General features: G+C 59.5%; 1 protein-coding gene and 1 long non-coding RNA gene across 2 annotated transcripts; one reads left to right on the top strand and one right to left on the bottom strand.

Annotated features, from left to right (window-relative positions):
• Positions 1-545: 545 nt before the first annotated feature.
• SPATC1 (spermatogenesis and centriole associated 1) lies at positions 546-18,206 on the bottom strand. Its single transcript, XM_032610669.1, has 5 exons — positions 17,996-18,206; positions 9,938-10,444; positions 9,293-9,808; positions 9,043-9,182; positions 546-1,412 (listed from the first exon to the last, which is right to left on the bottom strand). The coding sequence occupies exons 1-5, from the start codon at positions 18,204-18,206 to the stop codon at positions 1,083-1,085; spliced, it is 1,704 nt and encodes a 567-aa protein (XP_032466560.1). The 3' UTR covers positions 546-1,082.
• Positions 15,118-19,619, top strand: LOC116742783. The gene is made up of 3 exons (XR_004346570.1): positions 15,118-15,200; positions 17,987-18,192; positions 18,364-19,619. It is a non-coding gene; the product is annotated as an uncharacterized LOC116742783 (long non-coding RNA).
• The last annotated feature ends 1,214 nt before the right edge of the window (positions 19,620-20,833 follow it).

The raw sequence follows: 20,833 nt of genomic DNA, 5'->3' as shown, positions 1-20,833 counted from the left end.
GGCAGTGAGGGGAGCAAGAAGACGGAGCTCTGGGGCCAGAGCACCCCAGCACGCGCTACACCCCTCTGCTCCGCACCCCTCGCTGGTTGCTGACGAGATTCCCCTGCTTGAACCCAGACTCAGGGGCTCGTCTGTTCGCTTGCGATCCTCAGGCTGGCAGGCAGCAGTGCTTCCAGAGCCTCCTCGGCTGGGGTCCGCATCCCCACCAGCTCCTCCCCTTCTTCAGGCAGGCCCTCTGCTCTGTCCCACACTGCTCTCCTCTCCTCACGCACGTCCTGAAGGGACAAGCATCCTGGCTTGCACCCCTCTGCATCCCGCACTCTCCATGAGCCCTTCCTGCTCCGAGTCTATAGGTCACCTCCAGGAATCCCACCCCACCCCATCCCCACTCCTGCTCTCCCCTGCTCTGTTCGGCTTTCCATCGGCCTGTGCACCTCAGCTCTGCCCCTGCAGTAGGTGGGATCTGCCCTTGCCGGCTCTGACTCTCCCAGTCCGGTCCCTTCCCGCGGGGCCTCTGGCAGGGACCCCGTCTCCCTGGGCTGCGCGGTGCCCGGGTTCCTCCTGGCTCCCCTCCCTTCAACGTCCTCCTGCCCTCAGTGAGGTTCCAGAAGTACTTGTTGCTACCTCGTGCAGAGGGAGGCGCTCCCACGCCCACATCCTTCTCTTGACGTCGCCTCTGCCTCCTGCTCTGTGCCCAGGCCTCAGTTCCATGCCCGTCACCAGGCCTGCTGGCACACCCACGACCCTTGCCTGCCAGCTGGGCTCCTTCCTGCTTCCTGCTCTTCCCCCTCCAGGTCTCAGGGGCTCCTGTGCTCCCACTGCCAGGCCAGCTTTGGGGCCTTTGGAACATCCCCCTTGGTAAGACAGCTGCTGAGCTTTGGTCTTGGGGCTCTCCCCAGGGGCCCCGGAAGGGGCATGAACCTACAGGGCAGGCAGGACTGAAGGGGAGCTGGGGAGGCGGCGCCGGCGAGCCCCCCAGAGGAGGCAGCACCAGCCAGGAGTACCAGCGCAGGCCCAGAGGCCAGCGTCCGAGGCGAGCTTTAATGGCTGTGCACCCAGGTGCGGGCCACAGCGAGCCAGCATCACCAGATGAACATGGGCTTGCCGTCGTCGTGCGCCAGCTGGCTGAGGCAGGAGAGCAGCAGCAGCGCATCGGCGAGCATGCTGGGGTGCACGGTCTCCACCAGCACGCGCTGCAGGAAATCCACCGTGTAGGAGACGCCCTCGGACGCGGCCAGCTCGGGCCGCTCCCGCAGGATGCCATAGGCGTTCACCAGCTGCTCGGTCAGTGCCGGGTGCACCCGCCCGTTGTAGCCCAGGCTCTGCAGCCGGTTCATGATGCTTGTGTAGCGCTGTGTGAGCGTCTGGCACAGCTCCTCGTCCAGCTTGTGGTCACTGGGGTTCAGGGAGGCCTGCGGGGACAGCAGCCGTCAGGGACCCTCTGGCCCCACCGCAGCACATAAGCAGGCGGGCAGGTGAGGGGCGACGGAGGCCAGGGGGTACGGTTGTGGGAGGATCCCGATCCGACGGAGTGTCCTTGAGGGGGGTGTCCTGGAGGCCCGAGAGAGGCGCCTGTGGGCTCTAGGGCGAGGGGAGCCCTGTGGGCTGAACCTGAGCAGAGAGGTCCCAGAGGCCCCATCACCTGCTCCATCCACCGCCAGGGATTCGGACTGAGTGGGGGCCACAGGAGCTGGGGACGGAGAGCATGGCTGGGGGTGATGAAAGACGAGGGGGCCTCCCAAAACCCCCTGGGTTGCCCGACCCGGGAGACACCACCGCCTCCTGGGTCCTGCCCCGCTTCCTCTCAGCCTTTCCTCCGGGCCCCCCGTCCCAGCACCCCAGGCTGCCTCCTCAGCACCCCGCGGCCTGCACACCCCACTGCGGGCGTCCCTTCCCACCCCTCATGCTGCACCGATGACCCCAGGCCCAGAGCCAGGGCCCTGAGTCCCAGCGCTGGGGGTCTGCTGCCACCGGGTGCCGTTCCCAGCGCCTGGACCCGGGGTCTGCTGCCACCGGGTGCTGGCTCCTAGCGCCTGGACCCGGGGTCTGCCAGCAACCGGGTTCTTTGCCTCCGTCTTCATCACCTGTGACCGCCCTGCCGGGCTGAGCTGCGTCCCGCAGCGTCACCCCCCTGCCCTGTCCCTCCCTCCACTGCCCTCTGGGGCCTCAGCTGTCTTCTGCTGTAGCCATTTGAAGTTCTTCATAATTTTGAACAAGGAGCCCTGTGTTTTTGTGTGCACTGGGTCCTGCAAATTAGGTATCTGTCACTGGTACCGCTGCCCCCAGGCCTGCAAAACGAAGGTCTGAAGTGTATGTAGTGGGACAGGGTCTTTCCCCGCTAGAGCCCCCCTGCACTTTCCACTGCTCCAACTTCCAGGGCCGGGGCGGACCGGCAAGGACCGGACCTGGCCCTGCTCACCCTCTTCCCGCAGGTCCCCAGGCGTCCACCAGGCTGGCTCCCAACCTGCTAGGCATGCCGGGAGTCTGCTCAGGCACCGCCTTCTCCAGGAAGGCCTCCCTGTCCGCTCCCTGGATGGTCACGTGAGCAGAGCACCAGGCTGATGCCCCCAGAGCCCTAGGCTCGCACCTCTGCTGCCTGGGGACACTAGGACGGGCCTGGCTTCCTGACCTGGGCGCCTGAATCTCCTTGCATTTGCCTGTTTCCAGGCCCCGGTGGGACAGACGGCAGGAGCTCAGCCAGCATCTGTGGGTGAGCAGCGGACCTGCAGCTGCTCACACCGGGGCGACCGGGGAGCAAGCCGGTGGATAGCGTTCAGCCTCGGCCCCTGCGGGGCATCGAGAGCCGTCACCTGCTCACCCCTGGCCGTGGCTGGGCTCCTGCTGTGTGCCAGGCTGGGCACACGGAGCTTAAGACACGAGCAGGAGTCCGACGGGGGCACATTTACGCTGAGAGACGAGGCCAGGGCTGCCCCTAGGAAGTGACCCCTTGAGAGCGGAGGGCGACAAGGGGGAGTGGGTGGGGAAGAGTAGGACAAGCACGGCAACGGCACGGGGGCAGTGGGTGTAGGTCCCCGCCCCCAGTCCCCTCAGGCTTCCCCTGAGAAGCTGCAGGCCTGAGCGGAGTGCCCTGTCCTAAAGGCTCAGAGACGCCTGGTGGGCTTTGTGGTTGTAAGAGAGCGTGCTGACCACGGGCAGGGGATGGACGGAAGCTGGCGAGAGGGGGTGAAGGGTTCTGTCCATCCATCCTCACTCTGCAGATCTCCGAGCCCTCCCAGTTCAGGTGTGAGCAAAAGGCCCTCAGAGTTTACAGTGAGGACACGGCCCAGTAGAGGGATGGTACTGTGAGCGCTGCCACTGGGGATGGGGTCCTGGAGGGAGAGGTCGCTGAAGCGAGGCCTGAAGGACAAGGACAACGGAGGGAAGAAACTTCCAGGCTGAGGAGCAGCATGTGTGGCACGGAAGGTGCCAGGACGCCGGGTGCAGAGCAGGGCCCCTGGGGAGGGTCGGGTCCGACGGCCGCCACCACGCTGAGTGTGAGCCTCGCGTTCCCTGCTGGGACTGCAGGAAACACTGCACCGCCTGACAGCGCTGCTGTGGGGACACAGGAAACATCTCTGGGGGCGTGGAGCACAGCACCCGGGCCAGTCAGCTCTGCTGCACGGGGGTCACGTCTACAGGCGTAGGAGTAGAGAAGGAGGGGCGCCCAGGGCGGTGAAGTTGGCCCCGGTGAGCCCGGGTCTGGGTGGAGAGAGGGCCGAGAGGCAGAGCTCCTGACGGCTTTTCTTGTTGACTGAAGCCCTCGGAGGGAGATAGTGAGCTCCCCGAGGGCAGAGACTATGTCTGGCGCCCGCTGGGCATATTCTGAACGCTTGACGCTAGCCAGGACTGAACAGGTGGAGCAGCGAGCTAGCTGTGGACCAGTTAAGGTGACAGCAGTTTGGACCACGGGGTAGGAGTGGAGGAGAGAATGTAGATGTGGAGGTGGACGTGGAGAAAATCAGAGTGGATGGGAAGAATCTTTACAGGGCGAAGCCGCAGGGCCTGATGCTGGAGGGGATATGTGGGGGGTGGGGGCGCGGGGAGGCACATAGACTCACACCTGCGAGACCCAGCACATGTGCTCATCACGCAATCTTTCCGTCCTGGACCACACACGGCACCGACCATGCGCTCAGTGAAAGGGGAAATGGCAGCAAATATCAGAGAACCAGCGTGGCGCGGCCCTCATTCTCCACACACAGGGCAGGCGTGTTAGGAGCCAACGCTCACGGGCAGCCAGACGCCCCTCAGATGGTGGTCCCGACGGACTCAGGGCTTAGAGAGGAAATGCAAGGCAGTTCGTGAGATAGTCAGACCTGAGCAGCCACACGGCACCCCTCTAGCCTGCAGGGCTGCAGCCAGAGTGCCACCAGAGTCAGGCTGGAGCCTTGGCGGACATAGCTGGGGCTGCCGGGAGACCGTCGCTTTCCCCAACCAGCCTTAAACAGCAGAAGCCTCCCGCTCTGCCTGGGTGCTAGAACAGGATCCACTCTGGCTGGTGTTCCCCTTGTACTGGCCGTTGAGTATTTTGAATAGCTCCCTGACCAGAAGGAACTTCCTTGTCCTAAATGTAGTTATTTAAAAACAAAAGAGATGTAAATAAAATGATTTAAGAGCTCAACCCAAGAAAGGAAAGGAAAGCAAAGCTAACGGAAGGAGAAGGGAGGAAACACCCTGAAGGGTCAATAGAGAGGACGGGCAGAGTCCACACCCTCCACCGAACGGGGCAGCGCCTCCCCCTTCTTTTAGGTAAGGAAATGCCCAGCTGAGACCACCGCGTGTCCCACCATCCTGCAGGGGGACCTGATGTCACTGAGTCCGAGCCAAGGGGTGGAGCCTGGGACGTCGAGCACCACCCCCCAGGCCGAGTCCCAGGACGCGGGGACCCTGACGTGTGCGAGGGGCTGGTCAACAGGGCCCCACAGCCCTGTGGAGAGATAAACCTCTGGCTTATTAAGCCATGTATTCCTGTCACAGAAACTTGGCACGATCTCTAAAAATGTAGCGAAGCTGCAGAACTCATAAACAGCAAACAGAGCCTCCCAGGGCATCTATAAACACCAGGGATGAAGTGTGGTTTATGAGCGGAGTGTCTTCTCATGTGTATCAGTATGTTAACAGAAAAGGGAGGGGGAAGAAAACTGTGTGGTCATCTCAGTGAGAGAGAGAAACAACATTCTAAAACGTTCAGTATTTGTTCACGAGTAAGAAAAAACCAAGCACTCTGAACAAAGGAGGAAGAGGGAACTTCTTCACCTGGTGAGGCAGACGCTGAATGCGGCTCACCTGGCTTCTGTGCTAGTGCATTCTAGCACCTTCCTGAACTCTAAGAGGCTGGACGCTAAACATCACCTATTCCAGGCTCCCCTGTGGCTCAGGTACCCCTCTGACCTGGGTTTCCGCCCAGCAAGCACAGGCGCGTGGACCTCGTCTCCTGGAGGAGACAGGCAGGGGACTGGGTTCTCTGGAGAGTGAACTGGCTGTGGCACTGGTTCTTCGGGGCGGCTGTACCAAACAGCAGGCCTCCGACTAGGTGTGTGCGTGCTGTTCCCGGGGCAGCGACAACGATGGCGTGTTCACTCCCTTGCCGTTCTGGCATTTTTACTGGCTGTGTAGCAGGCAAGCCCAATTTGGTGTCCTTCCTGGAGCCTGTCTGAACACCTAAACATTTATAATAAACCCCTTTCTGCTTATATCAGCTAGTGTGGATTCTGTTATGTGCAACCAAGGATTCTGACTGATTTGTCGAAAGAAGATCTGGCAAAAAGCCTGGAACACACATCGCACTTAACTGGAAGACTAGAAGTATGTGTTTGTAATCACGTCAGAGACAAGATGAGGTTGCCTTATGATCTGCTTTTAAAACATGCTGTATGGGACTTCCCTGGTGGTCCAGCGGGTAAGACTCTGAGCTCCCAATGCAGGGGGCCCGGGTTCGATCCCTGGCCGGGGAACTAGATCCCACAGGCATGCCGCAACTGAGTTCGAACGCTGCAACTAAGAAGTCCACATGCCGCAACTAAGAAGTCCACATGCCGCAACTAAAAGATCCCGCATGCCGCAACTAAGACCCAGCGCGGCCAAAACAAAAAAAAATTTTTTAAGTGCTATATGATATGATTGTCTACAGAGGAAAGCCCAAATGATATACAGACTATCAAAACTAGCGAGTGGGTTTGACAAGGTAGCTAAATAACAAATCAGTACACAGAAATCAAAAATGTTCTGAGCAGGCCAATGCGTTGGCCTAGAGAGCATCCGGGGGGGACCACGGGCAGGACTGAGGTACCACCCTCAGTCACCCTCACACTGATGCAGCTGGACTCAGGGTCTCCTAGGACAAGGGCGCAGAAAGGAAGAGAGACAGAGCCTCTCCCGTGGAGCAGATCTTTGTGTTTGGGTAGAAGAACTGACAGTAGTGAGCACTGGGATAACTTTCAGTTGAGCTTAAAAGACAGCATAACTGTCTGCGAACTTACACAAAAGTAGATAGCCACGTTCTGTGAAAAAAGTCAACGAGTCCTTATTGAATATCAGGTTCCATTATAGTTTTCAGCGTTAAAGCTCTACGGCATTCGGGAAGCAAAGGACCCCAGTTGGCCGACACCAGGTTTCACCTGGTTTGGTGAATCTAGGTAGAATTTAGGGGTTCTAGCAACCGCCAACATTGGAGTTCAATGTGCAGAGAAATAAACAAGATGTCTTGATGAAGGGAAGTAAAAGCCTGGGCAAAGTGGAATTAAATGCAGATGGGAATCAACGAATGATCCAGCCAAGTAGGCAGGATGGCTTGAGACCAGGAAGCATCTTTATGATCCTCAGGTGGGACCAGACCTCAGTCAACCTGCAGAGGGCCCTACAGAAGGCCAGCCAGGGGCTATCCTGAAGACAGCTTCCGTGCGGGTGGGCTGCAGTGCAGCAGCTTCCTGGGAACAAGGGCAGCAAGTGTATGATCCTGGCAGCTCCGGTCATTGCTGGATGGAAGGTGCATGGGGCCGGAGGCCATGGAATTGGTGACGGTGGCCGACGGGCAGAATGACCGGGTGAGTGTTGTGGTGAGAACCACCACCCAGAGGCCGCCAAGGTGGAGGCTGAAGCGCAGGCTCAGGGGCACCAAGCTCCTCGACTTCCTTAAATACCAAAAAAATTGCCTTACGTACATTCTGCTTCCTTTTCTTGCCTCTTCTCTAAAGAGTTGCCATTCAGTGCCGGGACTTAAATTCTCCGGCATAAGTGGTAACTCACAGGCAAGGTGGAGAGCGGCGTGGAAGGGGAGGACCCGCACAGCACACACCCTCCTGGAGGGTCTACCTTATCCTCCGTATAAACAGCAGTTTCAAACAACCAGAAACCTCTCTCCGCAGTTTGATGTCTGACTTCTATGTGGGCAACTAGACTTTCACTTGTGATTAAGTGTAGTCTTCGCCAGCTAGATGTCAGATGCAGCATTTTAGAGACATAAATACTGTGCTTCTCCCGCGTCATCTGCCAATTTTTAAACAGCCGCTGCCAGGCTGCACTCATGGCACAGCAGTGGTGGCCGTGGTCCAGGACAGGAGTCAAGGGTCGTCAAACCCAACACGGCCAAAGTTGGCCCCGCTGACACAAGCAACACAGGGATAGCCAACATGGCAAAGATGGGAAACTTCCCCAGTTCAACCTATAAACCAATGAAAAACTAAAAATTTGAACTAGATTTTTCTTGGAACTTGCCAGACTGATCCTAAAATTCATATTGAAGAGCGAAGGGCCAAGAGGAGCTACGACGATCTGGAAGAAGAGATGCCCAGGCTCCCTTGGCCTCCCAGGATTAGGACACTGTCACCTGGGCAGGGCCAGACCTGCAAACCTGGAGCCCACACTCGTGGGACTGGGAGAGGGGACCGAGGCGGGGCTGGCAGCTCCAGCCTTAAATGGGACTCGAAGAGTACAAACAATAAAGGAAAACGTGGGACTTCCCTGGTGGTCCAGTGGTTAAGACTCTGCGCTTCCACTGCAGGGGACGCGGGTTCCATCCCTGGTCGGGAAACTAAGATTCTGCATGCCACGTGGCACGGCCAAAAAAAAAAGAAGAAAAAAAAAGGAAAAGGTGGATAAAAAACGTGGATTATTTCGGTCTCATTAAAATTACAAACCTAACCAACGGACATCTTAACAAAAGAAGGCAAGCTCAAACCGGGACACGGATGAGCCCACTGTAACTGAACGTGATTCCTGCCCACTCACAGACCCAGAGCCACAGTCCATCCACGGATAAGGACGGCCAGAGAGGTAGGGGCCGGGAGCACCGAGGGCTACTTCGCGAGGGAAGAGTAAACGGCTGAAGGGCCGCGGCGCCGACGCCCGCCCCCAGCCCCCACCCCCGCCCCACCCCCGCTCCACCCGAGTGGGAGTGTCGGTTGGGAAGGGCGCGCACCGGCGGCTCATCCTGCCCCGGCGCAGCCCAAGCCCCCGACGTGCCTCCTACACGTGGTGGCGAGGAGACGCGCCCAAGCGTGTTTGGGAAACATCGTCCTCTGTGTCCCTCAGTGGGAGCGGGCTCAGTGGAGGGCATGCTGCGAATACGGAACGAGCCTGGCCTGAAGACCCTGGCCACCAGGCCGCCAGCTGCTCAGAGGCTCTGAGAACTGGCTCCCCTGCGCCTCCCAGTGACACTTGAGGACTTGGACAGGGCGAGGGGGAGGCATAAGGAGGCAGCTCTGCCAGTCTGGGGAGGGCCCGTGGGAGCGGGGCCTGGCAGACCCGAGGCCATGGCAGCGGCAAAATGGGAGCTCACAGGCCTGACAGTGCTGGGGCCCCTCTGCTGCTCTGCCCTCTGGGAAGGCCGCCCGTGTGGCTGGGACCACACACTCCTGCTGCCAGATGCCACGGACACCTGCTGGCCGCTTGGACTGAGTGCGGTGTTTCCCCCATCCCAGAGTGCCCGCAGGTTCTGATGTGCTCTACCTAGCTGGAGTGCAGGGGCCGCCGGAAGGCCGTGCCCAGCCCTGCGGGTGGCGGGGTAGGCCCTCGGGCGGTGAGCGGCAGGTAGGCACAACACACCTGGATGATCTTCTCCGGAATGTTGGAGACCGTGAAGCCGTAGAGCCGGACACGCTCGGGGAAGATGCTGGACAGGATCCTGCGGTCCAGCTGGAAGGCGATCTCCCCCACCAGCCTCTCCGAGGCCAGCTGCTTCGACTCTGGGGACAACAAGGGGTGGAGGGAGTGGTCAGTGACCGTGGTCGGCAGTCCAGGGGGGTGCCTGGGAGGTCTCCTAGGGCAGCCGAGGAGACCCCAGACTCGTGCTCACGTCGGGAGCTGTCAGGGAACTTGCCGCTCTTCCGGTGGGCTGGCTTCCGCTCCAACTGCAGGTTGCTTTTCCGAGACGGCTCTGCCACGCGTGGACCTCGGGCGTCGTTGACTGGAGCCGGGGAGGACGAGGCTCGAGGGGGGGAGTGGGGGTTGTGTGCAGGGGAGTGGAGGGTGGGCGAGGGCCGGGTCGGGGAGCGGTGCGTGTGGGCAAAGGGGTGTGGGGTGCTTGAGGGCCTATAGCTGGTGGCAGCTTGGGGAGCGGGAGTGAGGGCAGAGGCGAGGACGGTGATGCTGTAGGAGGTGGCTGAGGCAGGGACAGAGGCAGAGACCGCTTGTCCCTGGGGGCCACCAGGCTGTGTCCGGGCGTCTGGGGTGCCATAGGAGAAGGCTGTCGCGGGGCTGGGTGTGCCCGTGGGACCGACGGGCGTGGAGGTCTGGATGGGCGCACCCACAGACGTCATGCTGAGGGGCTCCGGCTCCTGGGCGGGCTGGGGGTGCTCAGCGGAGAGCGGGGCTAGCGACGTGGGGGAGGGGCAGAAAGGAGAGGAGGAGGGTTAGAGCAAGGCAGGGCCAGAGCCTACTAGCCTGGCAGGGGCCCCGCCCCCTGGGCCCCCCCGCTGCCCCTCCCCCCTGCACCGGTTACCTTCTGCGGTGGCAGCAGGCCCCCCACCCGCTGAGGGGTGGGGTCCAGAGGGGCATCCTTGGAGCGGCTCTGCCAGCCACACCCTTGGGGCCTCCAACAGCACCAGACTGCTCACAGGATTGGCCGGAGGGTTCTGAGAGACACCTAGGGGGGCAGCCGTGGAGGTGACCAGGGGGCCTGTCAGGGGGCTGCTTGGAGTCAGGGGGCCAGTCGAGGGCAGGCCCAGGGAGCTGGCCGGTGTGCCCGCCAGGGGCACTGCCGCGGGGCTGGCCAGGTGGCCGCTCAGGGGGCCGGTCAGGAGGCTGGAGAGTGGGCTGCTCTGTGAGATGCGCCCCAGGCTAGGCAGCAGCGCGTTGAGAGGGCCCGTCCGGGCGCTCACGACGGCGCCTGCCGCGGGGCTGGGCTGCGGGCTGTCTAGCGTGTCGGCCAGGGGCACCAGAGCCACCATCCCCGCTTCTTCCAGGACGGGTTCGTTTGCTGCTGCCGGGGCCGGGGGCGGGAAGACACCTGGGGGACACGGAGAAAGCACTGAGACCCCAGGCTCTCTCCCCACTGGGGCAGGGCCTGCACCAAGATGCCCATGTGCCTCTGATGAGCTGACCAACTCTCTCTGAGCCTCACCTCTAAGCGGGCATCTGTGGGGCTGCTCAGTGGATCCCACGCGAGGGTCTGGCCCCTCATCCCTGTGCTGCGAGGGAGCCTGGTCCCTCCCAGGATCACCTCTGTAAACGCCGGCCCCCCAGCCACCAGGACCTTCCACGCTGCCTGTCCCTCAGACAGGCCCGCTGCCTTGAGCCGCTGACCCCTCACTGAGGAGAGGAGGGTCTGAACACGTAGGTCGCCAAGTGGACCCCTCTGTTCCCAGGTGGTGGGGGAGTAGGCCCGGGCCTCCTGACTGCTGTCCTCTTGGGGACGGCTGAGCCTCACCACGTGGGGGACCCTCAGGGAGGCCAGAGCTCAAAGCTGCTGGGAGCCTCCCGTGGAGCCCAGGGTGTGCCTGGCCTGCACAGGGCCCCCGCCTGCCTGTCGCCAGGGATGCAGGCACAGGAGGGGGTGTTGCTTCTCCCCTGCGTGGGGCCTGGGAGCCCGTTTGCCCTTGGGTTCCTGAGGAGACTGCCCTCGGATGACCGAGTGACTGCTGTTTGGGGGAGAAGGCCCCTAGGGAGGGTGCAGGAAAGGTTTCTGTGAGTGTGCAGTTTGATTGAAAACTTCCACATTAAACAAAAAAAAGCAGTACATGCTTATTATAGGGAAAGAATGGAAATACAGAAAAGTCAGAGAAGATGAAAACCACTGGTGGTCCTGTTATCCCACCGTCCATCATATAGCAAAGCTCCGCGAAGGCTTGAAGACTTTCTCCACGTGTTTATGTCGCTCAGGGGCTGGCAAACCCCTGTGTAAAGAGTTGGTGGAAAGAGCTCCAGCTTTCCTGGCCATCCGGCCTCTATTGCAGCCGCTCAGCTCTGCTGTCACGGCTCCGAAACAGCCACAGACAACACGGAAACAAATACACGTGGAAGCTTGGCGACAAAACATTACTTATGGGTGCTGATATTAGAGTTTCATGGACTCGGTGCATGTCGTGAACCAGCAGACTCCTTTGGGTTTTCCCTCAGCTCTTTAAAAAGGTAAAGTCCATTCCTAGCTCCCAGGCCACGCACACGTGTGTGGTGACTGCGTACGTGGCCCGTGTCCTTATGTGCCCCGCCTCTTCCTACTGGGCCTGCACCACGGCTACCTTCAGCATCATCGTTCCTGGAAAACAGCGCTTATCGCAGCTGCGGTGGTACCCGTCTTGTGCACGTGCCATTGTTTATTGAGCCTGTTTCGGCTGTTGGGAGAATCAATTGTCTCCAGTTTTCCCAGTGACAAAAATTCTACTATATGAATCTTTATTATCTTTCCCCCCAAAAACAGACATTTGAGAGGTTCTTAATGCACACTGCGAAGTCTATCCACTTTAAGACCCCTCAGAAACGTCTGACGTTCCCTGGGAAGTCCGGGACTTGTTACACCGATGCCGCCCTGCACAATGTGTGCCAGGATGTCCTGCCGCTTATTTTTGTTTTAAGTTTTGTTATTTTTTCCCAAACAAATAACTTAAATTTTCAGAATCAAATCAACCAGTCTTTTACGATTTCTTGCTTTGGCTTTTTTGGAGTTTTGCTTTAGGACTGAAGAGACAGTGAAGCTTGTGGCCCAACGGGAAGTATCCCACGGAGAGGAACGGTGTGAGGGAAGGAGCAGGCGGGTGGCAGAGACGGGTGACGGGGTACGGAGACCCGAGTCGGGGCGTTTGTCCTTCCCAGCCTGTCTCCTCTTGGGGGAGCCTAGGGTCCAGGTGACATGGGAAAGGACCACTCGGGCAGCGTCTTCAGGACTTGGGAGAGAAGACGGTGCCTGCGCGGCCAGGTCCTCATGGTCTCTGAGACCCAGGGGATCTGGTTTCCGTCTCACTGATGTCCCCACCTCCACTGGTGTCCTCTGTGTCCCTCGCAGACATCCCTGGGCGTTGTACCAACTCAGCATCTCAGTCCATTTTCTCCTTCTCCATCCCTGCACCCAAACACTGATCGAGGGGCCGGTGACCCCGCGTTGCAGAACCCAGCGCACGCTTCACGGGGCTCTTCTCACACGTGGCAAGTGGCGTCCACGCGGCGGGACGTTCCTCCCTGTTGAAATCCCGTCTTGGTTTGGCATCCAGGTTCCCGGTCACCCGGCTTCCTCCGGGTGCCTCTGGGCCCACATCCTCTGCCCCCGGGGGCAGCCCCAAGGCCCACCTAGAGTCTGCTTCCCCGCAGGAGCTGATGCAGCTCGGACGCTCTGGACCAGCGCAGGCTGCTTACTCTCGGGCTGGACTCTGACTCACATCCCAGTGGCCTGACCCCCTTCTTCCCAGGGTTCTGCTGGGGACTCTGCCCCCCTGGCGTGCCGGCCGCCGACATCTTTGCTCTTTCAGTGGCTCAGGTTTCAAATTGTGCAGCCTCAACACTTCTCTTTCAGGAGCCCCGAGCATCCCATCTGTCTGCAACACCTTCAAGTACGTGTATCCAGAATCCAGCACGTGTGCTCCTCCCAACTCCGGTCCATACCAACATTACCCTGCCTGGATTATTGCAGGAGCCCCCTGGCTTGCTACCTGTTTCTGGCCTCTCCCCTCACACATCAGCCAGACTGTTCCAGTTAAAATGCCCACCAGCTAGCTCACCATCTCATTCTGAGTGCTAGGCGGTTCAGTGTCCCCCCGTGACCTGGCTCGTCCTCTCTCTGACTTTCTTCTCCTCCTGGTCTGTCCCTGGCACCTTCTTCTTCAGCCCCTCGGGCCTCCTTGCTGTTCCTCAAATGCTCCGGCACGCTCTTGCCTCTGTCTTTGCGTTGCTGTTCCCTCGGCCTGGAACGCTTTTCCCGTGTGCACAGCTGGCCACGTACTTCCACCCGTCCTTTCAGTTGTTACCTCTTCGATGAGCTCTTCCATCCCAAATCACCAGTTTCCTTCACCCCACCCGTTCCTTCCCCTTCCTCTGGACTATGTCCTCCTCAGCACTTATCTCTCTCCAAGATATTCTCCATTGACTTATTGGTTTTTCCTGTTTCCCTCGATTAGAATGGAAGCTCCGTGAGGGCAGGGCTTTGTCTGTTTGCTCCTATTTCCCAGTGCCTAGAACAGTACTTGGGCCACAGAAAGTGTTCAATAAATATGAAGAACATGATGTATATATGAGCACAGAAAAAACTTGATGATTAAAAAAGGTCAGTGTAGGGTTATCCACGGGCCCAGCCGCTCCGCGGCATGTGGGATCTTCCCGGACCGGGGCACGAACCCGTGTCCCCTGCATCGGCAGGCGGACTCAACCACTGTGCCACCAGGGAAGCCATGTCCATGGATTTTTGACCCATTAGGGTCACCGATACGAATCTCAGGAGCAGCCTGTTGAAATCTCTGGCTGGGAGATGGGGACATTTGAAAGCACACAGTCCCAACCACTGGACCTCCAGGGAATTCTCATGAACAGGAGTGCTCTGAGCCAACAGGAGCCCCAGGTCGAGCCTCGGTTTAAGAGATTTCAGTCCTATAGCTTTGTATTGTAATGCAAAATGTGCAAGTTTGTTTTAACCTTATAATTTATATTTTGCTGATTTAGATTTACGAATTGAAATGTTCCTAGGTACTTTACTACATACAGTATTAGAAACTTAAAGAGAACTTAGATTCACTGCATCTATATAGGTTTTTTCTAGCTTTTTAAAATAATTAATTTTTTGGCTGCTTTGAGTCTTCGTTGCCGCGCGCGGGCTTTCGCTAGTTGCAGTGAGTGGAGGCCGCTCTTCCGTGCGGTGGCTTCTCTTGTGGAGCATGGGCTCCAGGCGCAGGGGCTTAGTTGCTCCGTGGCATGTGCAATCTTTCCGGACCAGGGCTCGAACCTGTAGTCCCCTGCATTGGCAGGAGGATTCTTAACCACTGCGCCACCAGGGAAGCCCTATATGTTTACTTTATACATAAGAATTATTTGGGTCCAGGAAGGTTTGTTTGTTTCATCGGACTATTGAAGCTAAAAAGAAAAGCAAATGTCTTAGATCTACAAATGCAGTTTACAATGTTTTAACCGTTTAAGCGAACTTGTGATTTCCTCCCCCAGTCTGCTCCTCACAGGGGCAGCTCTATCTTTCCCGCCGAGGCCGAGGGCGGGACTCTGGAGGGGCCCCACTCTGGTCTCCCGCCCCTCGTCGCGTCGGTCAGGACGTGGCCGCCACACTGTCCTGCACTCGGCCGCGCCCTCGCGCCTTCTCCCTGGCCGGCCCTCGGGCTCCGGGCTGCAGAGCCTCCCCAGCGGTCCCTCCCGGGCCTGCCCACCGCCCGTGGCCTCTCCGGCCTCGGGACCCTCCCTCCGCGAGGACGTCGGCCCCGCGAGGACCAGGCCGGGCCCACACCCGGGCAAGGGCGGCCTGGCCACCGAGACCCGCCCCCCCCGGTCCACGCGGGGACGAAGGCGGGGGACAGTCAACGTGGGGGGGGGTCAAACCCGGCAGTCGGAGGGGGCGGGGCGCCAGGGAGGGCCCTGACGGGACGGAGCCCGAGCGTAGGGGCGGGGCCAGAGTTGCGGCGCCGCTCAAGGGGCGGAGCTAGCGTAACGGGGCTGCCCTGAGGGGCGGGGCCTGAGGGTCTGGGCGGGAAGGTGTTGCTCGAGGCCGGACTCGAGGAGGCGAGACGGGTGAGCAAAGGCCGCTAGAGCCCAGGGTTCCAAGAGGTCTGGGGCGGCGGCAGGTGAGAAGGAGAGGGGGGATGGTGACAGGTCCCGAGGAGGGGACTGGCCCTGAGAAGGGGGCGGGTTCTGAGGGGGGACAGAGGTCCCAAAAGGAAGGTGTGTCTTGAGGGGGGATGGGGTCCCCAGGGGGGTGGGTTCTGAGGGGGCACAAGGGTCCTAAGAGGAAGGCAAGTCCTGAGGGAGGGATGGGGTCCCCCGAGGGATGGATCCAGGGGGCTTAGGGTCAATCCCTGGGGTGGGGGTAGGGCGGGGGTAGGGCTGGGTCCGGGGCGGGAGGTTGGGACTTGGGGGAGGAGGGGTCCTGAGGCGGGGACAGTTCCTGAGGGGAGGAGGGAGGCCCTGCTGGGGTGACAGGCCCTGGGGGTGATGAAGGCTCTAGGACTGGGGGCAGGGGAGGGAGGTTGTGAGGAGCAGGGCTGGTAAACGCCCTTCGGGAAAGAGGAAGAAGGCTGCTCCGCGCCTAGGGAAGCTTCCACCAGCCTGCAGCCCCCAAGAGAAGACAGAGGGGGCAGCAGGGGTGGGGGCCTGGGGGGAGGGTGGGCTTAGGCGAGGAAGGGGGGGAGTGGGGGAGGAAGCCCTCATGCCCACCTGCGCTCACAGCCTTCCCCGGCCCGACCCCTCTGGAGGGAGGAGCCGGCGTGCGGGGCAGCCCCCGCTGTAGTGGCTGGAGCCGTCGGCGCGGCCTTCACTTCCTCCCTGCTCGCACTGCCCCGACTCCCCGTGCATCTCCCGTCTGCGAGACGTCGGCCCGAGAGAGTCCCCGAGCCCTCATCCTCACGCGTCCCGGCTCCGCCTTCCCCCTGCCACGTTCGCAAGGCCAGCGCCTGAACCTCACGGCCTTTCTTCCCTGTGGAAGTAATCCAGCCAACAGCAATGTTTACCGATTGCCCGCCGCGCAGACGGCCCGCTCTGACCACGGCGGCGTGCCTTCTGCCTCGCTGCCGGCCTCTCTAGGTCTCTGGGACGCTGGCCTCTTTACTTCCGTGTCGTGTGACAGCCCAGCTGGTGTCCACTCCCTTCCAGGCTCCCGCCGACTGGCCCTTATGGCCACCTGCCTGCCTTCCCCACGTCTGTCCCCACCCCCGCCAGCCCAGAGCTGCTGCAGGCGGCTGGTGGCCGCTGCCTGCGTAGCCCGCACATGCCGGCACCATTTGGGCCCGTTACACACCTCCCGGTTCCCCTCTCGCTTCCTCCTGCCATTTTCACTCTATTTCAGACTTTCCCCATCGTTTTCTCTCCACCCTGACTGTCAGAGAATGACATTTTTCCAGAGAAGAGTGAAGCCATGGTTCCGGAGTTCTGTAGCTTCCCACCTGGTGTTCTCACTCACCCTTCCTCCTTCCTTTCCCAGGCAGTGGACGGGATGCTCTTCCTTCAGTCAAGGCAGCCTCTGCTCTGTAAAGCATTCCTTTTCTCTTTCGTATCTCCCCTTTCCATAGAAATAAACTCAGGTCTCTGCCATCAGGAAAAGCAGCTCTAGATGCCATGCCCCTCTCCAGCTGGTGCCCCCTCCAAGCCCTACTTCGTGAACGAAGTGTCAACCCTCTATTCTCTCCATTTTCTCCCTCACTCTCCACCTCACTCCTGGGCCTTTCCTGCTCACAGCGCGGCTGAAGCTGCTCTAGCCGAGGTTCCTAACGCAGGTCATTAGCACCTTTCTCGCTCCACCTCTCAGCTCTGTCCCCTTCGCAGCTGTCTCGGCTTCTGTGACATTACACTTTGGAGGTGTCCCTTGTCTCTCTGAGTGCCCCTTTGCCAGCTTCTCTACCTGTCTTGACTCAGGACTTGTCCCCAGTCTCTCCTCACTGTTCCTCTCTCTTTCCAGATCGTGTCACCCCTCCCGCGGCTTCAGTTATCAGTGACTCTTCGATCTTTTCTCTCTAGCCCTGACCTCTCCTTTGAGCCTCAGGCTCATACCTCCGCTGCCTCCTGGGTGCTCCAGGTGGACGTCGTGAGAACGTCTTAGAGTCAGTTTGTCCAAAGTGCAACTTATTCTCTTCCTCCAGGACTGAATTTCCTTCTCCCAGGTTCCCCCTGGCCGAGAGCACAAAGGGAGGCTTACGTATGATATGTCAGTTATAAGTTATCAGCCAAGCTGACGACTGTTAAATTATGTTCTATCTGCTTACCTGACAAATAAACCTTTGCAACAGCCTGGAAGGTCAGGTTTGATTTTAGGACTGTACTCCCTGGAGTTCTGTGCCAGAATGTGGTGGCTTGGGGAGCGCTGGCCCCTGGGCAGCTTCTGTGTGAACGCCCCTAACTTCTCTGCCCATTCTTCTGTCTCACCCTGCCCCATACCTCCTCTCCAGCCCCAGGGCTGTCACACACTAATGATTTCAAACCTCAAGCTTCAGTCCTGGCTTCTCTCCTTGGTTTCTAGACGCCGGTGGTCAATTCTGAGTGGAGAGGGATGGGGCAGGGGGCTGAGGGTGCTGGGGGGGGGATGGAGGGGAGGGGGGAAGCTGAGGGTGGGTGCCGTATTGGGTCCAGTGGGGCAGCACCTTTGGATTCCAGGGCTGGGAAATTCTCAGTCTGTGGAGCTGCTTGGAAGTTCACTTGAGGGGAGGAGTGTGTGGGTGGGCAGGGACTCCTGCCGTCAGGTGAATGGGACTGGTGCCTAGTTTTGTCCTTTTATCGTGGTTGCCCTATGTCCTCGCCCTCCCCTCACCCGGTGTTTGTTGCTATCTCCGCCCTTCTCTCCATGATTTCCCGAGACCCCAGCACAGAGTCTCCCCTCTCGGGTGCAGTCTCACCCTTCCCTCCCCGCTTTTCTTGAACCCAGGCCCCTTGCAGTTACCCTGGTGTTGAGGAGGGCCGGTCGCTGCCTCGTCCAGCCTGCTGCTGAACCCGCTGATGCCCAGGCCACCCGCCTGCATCTTGATCGCCGCCTTGAGCTCGTGATTCTCCCGAAGGAGCCGCACCAGCTTCTTCAGTTCCTCGTTCTCCCGCACCAGCCTCTCGATCTGACGCCGGAGCCCCTCATAATTGGTGAGTAGAGACATGCCCCAGGGCAGCGGGAAGGGTGAGGCTGCCCAGGGCCCGGGGCCTCACCTGGGCTGGAAGAGGGCACTAGAGTTTGCAAGTTGCAAGGCTGGCCCATGGGCCTGGGTATTGTGAGGTCAGAGGCTGCACCTCCTCCAGGCCTCTCTGCTCTACCAGGCTCAGCTCTCCGTGCCTCCAGGCCTGAGCGCAGGCCCCGCTTCAGCCTGGAACATTCCCACCCGTTCTCTGTCCAGCCGGCTTTCCTCTGTGGAGCTTCCCAACAGCCGCCCTCTAGGCTTCCCCGCAGGCGTGTCCTCCATCACAGCACTTGCCTGGCTCTGTGCAGTTAGCTCCTTAGCGCTGTTTCACTCACTTCACATCCAGGGCAAGGACTGTGCGACTCGCCAGCATCCAGCAAAGGGCCGAGTGCCGTTTAGGTAGGTAACCAGTGAACATCTGCTGAACGAAGACTCATCACCTGCCTTCCTGGAGAGGGTGCCCTTTCCTTGGGATTTTGGGCGCACCTGGATTTAGCTGTCAGCCTTCTCCTGGGGACTAACATCTTGGACAGCGGGACACTGGGCTATGCTTTCTTCTGACGCCAGGTGCTGAGAGCCTTTCCCCGGCTGCTGGCCCAGGGGCTCGCTCGTCTAAGCAGTCGGCTCCCTAGAGCTTGGAGTTTCCATTTCTGATGACTCAGGTCCCCCTATTCCAAATTCCCCAGCGGTGCGTGCCCACTATTCTCTGGCTTCTTGAATTTTCCTGACTATAGTCCTTCAAGAACCCAAGACTGCATTCCTCATCAGGTTCCAAGAACTCACATCTCTGAGTCCTTATCGCACTCCCCCTTTTTAGAGCAGTCTACACAGAGAAATTTGCAGGCCTGACCTTGGGAGTTGAGTGAGGCCATGTCCTTGTGACCTCCACTGGCTCTGCGGGCATCTGCTCTTGAACAGGAGAGGGTGGTGACGTCCTGGTATAAGACAGAGGGCACACTCCTGGCAGGAGGGTGGGGGTGAGGATGGAGTCGAAGATCAGCCAGGGCTGGGGCCAGTCTGATTGGAGCGTTCTACCTGGACCTCACAATGGGGGGCCTGCCCTCACCTTCCTCTGACGCCCCAGACTGTAATCCTGGCTGAATCACCCTGGCCCTGGGGACCAGGGCTGAGATTTCTTCAGTGGAAGAGAGCCCCTCTGCACACCCTGAGCTCTTCACAGAACGTCTCTGCTGGTTTTTCCTCCAGCATGTGAAAATAAGCCTGTAACGGCTCTCTCAATCGTCTTACCGCGCTGTTGGCCTCTTCTTGGGTTGATGCCCTCCTTGCCATCTGTGATGGTTACATTTTCTGTGTCAGCTTGGCTGGGCTATGGTGCTGCCTAGGTATTTGGTCAAACACTAGCCTAGTCATTGCTCTGAAGGTTGACTTTAAGTAAAGCAGATTACTCTCAGTCACGTGGGTGGTCTTTATACAATCATTTGAAAGCCTTAAGAATAGAAAACTGACGTTTTCCGGGAAAGAAAGAATTGTGCCTCAACGCTGCCCTAGAAATTCCGCCTGAGTTTCTGGTCTCCTGGTCTGCTCCACAGACTTCGGACGTGCTATTTCCCACGACTGTGTGAGCCAGTTCCTTAAAATAAACCTCTCAGTATACAAGAACGCTGACTGATACACCATCTGTATTTCCCATGTACCAGTGCTGCGTTCCTCCAAAAATATATATACTGAGCACCGACTGTACGGCAGGCGTTGTGCTAGGAACTGGGGGTTCGATCCTAGTCATAATCAGGCATTGTCCCTGCCGTATCGGCCGTATCAAGTACAGTGGGGAGCAGCGGAGAATCGAACAATCACACATAAATGTCGAATTACCAGCGTGATGAATGCTGAGCGTGGTGCCGGGAGAGGGTGCGGCGGGTAGGGTAGACCCAGTCGGCTCGGGGCAGCCTCCCCGGAGGAAGTGATGATTGAGGTGACACGAAGGAGGAGTCTCTGGTGGGAGAAGAGCTTCCAGCCGGAAGAACAGCCCGTGCAGAGGCCCCAGGGCGGTGTGCCGCCGAAGGAACGAGGCTGGCCTGTGTGATGGACCCGGGGGCGGGGGCCGGGGCGCGGAGGACAGAGGGGCCAGGCTGTGATGGGGCCCCGGGGGCGGGGCACGGAGGACAGAGGGGCCAGGCTGTGATGGGGACTGGAGGCCGCAGGGCTTACATTCATCTTCATCCTAAAGGCCTTGGGAAGCCCTTGAAGGCTTTGAGAAGGGCGCGTGGGAATGGATTGGAGAGAAAGAGCCGCTGAATGGAGCGCAGTAAGGAGGCCGCCACAGTCACGCAAGCAAGCGGCGCGGGTACCTTGGACGCAGTGGTGCGGAGGAGGTGGAGGGAAGTTCAGCGGGTACCCGGCGGCCTGGTCTTGGGCACCGGTGTGAGCAGGGACAGCCTCACAGCTGCTGGGGGCCCCGCCCAGCAGGGAGCAAGACCGAGTTTAGAGCAGAGACCCTGAGTCAGGTTTGGATGCGCTGCTGAGAGCGGGTGCCGTGAAGCCTCTGAGGAGTGAATTCAGGGAGGCAGTGGTTACCGCTCGGGTCCCAGCTGCGTGGGCTGGCAAGATACCACTTGGGGTCATCAGCTTCTAGACGGCACATGCAGCCA

The sequence above is a fragment of the Phocoena sinus genome, chromosome 17 (genome assembly GCF_008692025.1).
Source record: "Phocoena sinus isolate mPhoSin1 chromosome 17, mPhoSin1.pri, whole genome shotgun sequence".
In the NCBI taxonomy this organism is placed as follows: domain Eukaryota; kingdom Metazoa; phylum Chordata; class Mammalia; order Artiodactyla; family Phocoenidae; genus Phocoena; species Phocoena sinus.
This window is presented reverse-complemented; position numbering and strand designations above follow the sequence as displayed.

Coding starts and splice junctions, on each gene's coding strand:
- SPATC1 (XM_032610669.1), bottom strand. CDS start 18,206: ATGTCTCTACTCACCAATTATGAGGGGCTCCGGCGTCAGATCGAGAGG. Junction 10,445..17,995: donor TCCTCAACACCAGGGTAACT/GCAAGGGGCCTG, acceptor CGTGTCCCCCAG/GTGTCTTCCCGCCCCCGGCC. Junction 9,183..9,292: donor GTTCCCTGACAGCTCCCGAC/GTGAGCACGAGT, acceptor TGTTGTCCCCAG/AGTCGAAGCAGCTGGCCTCG.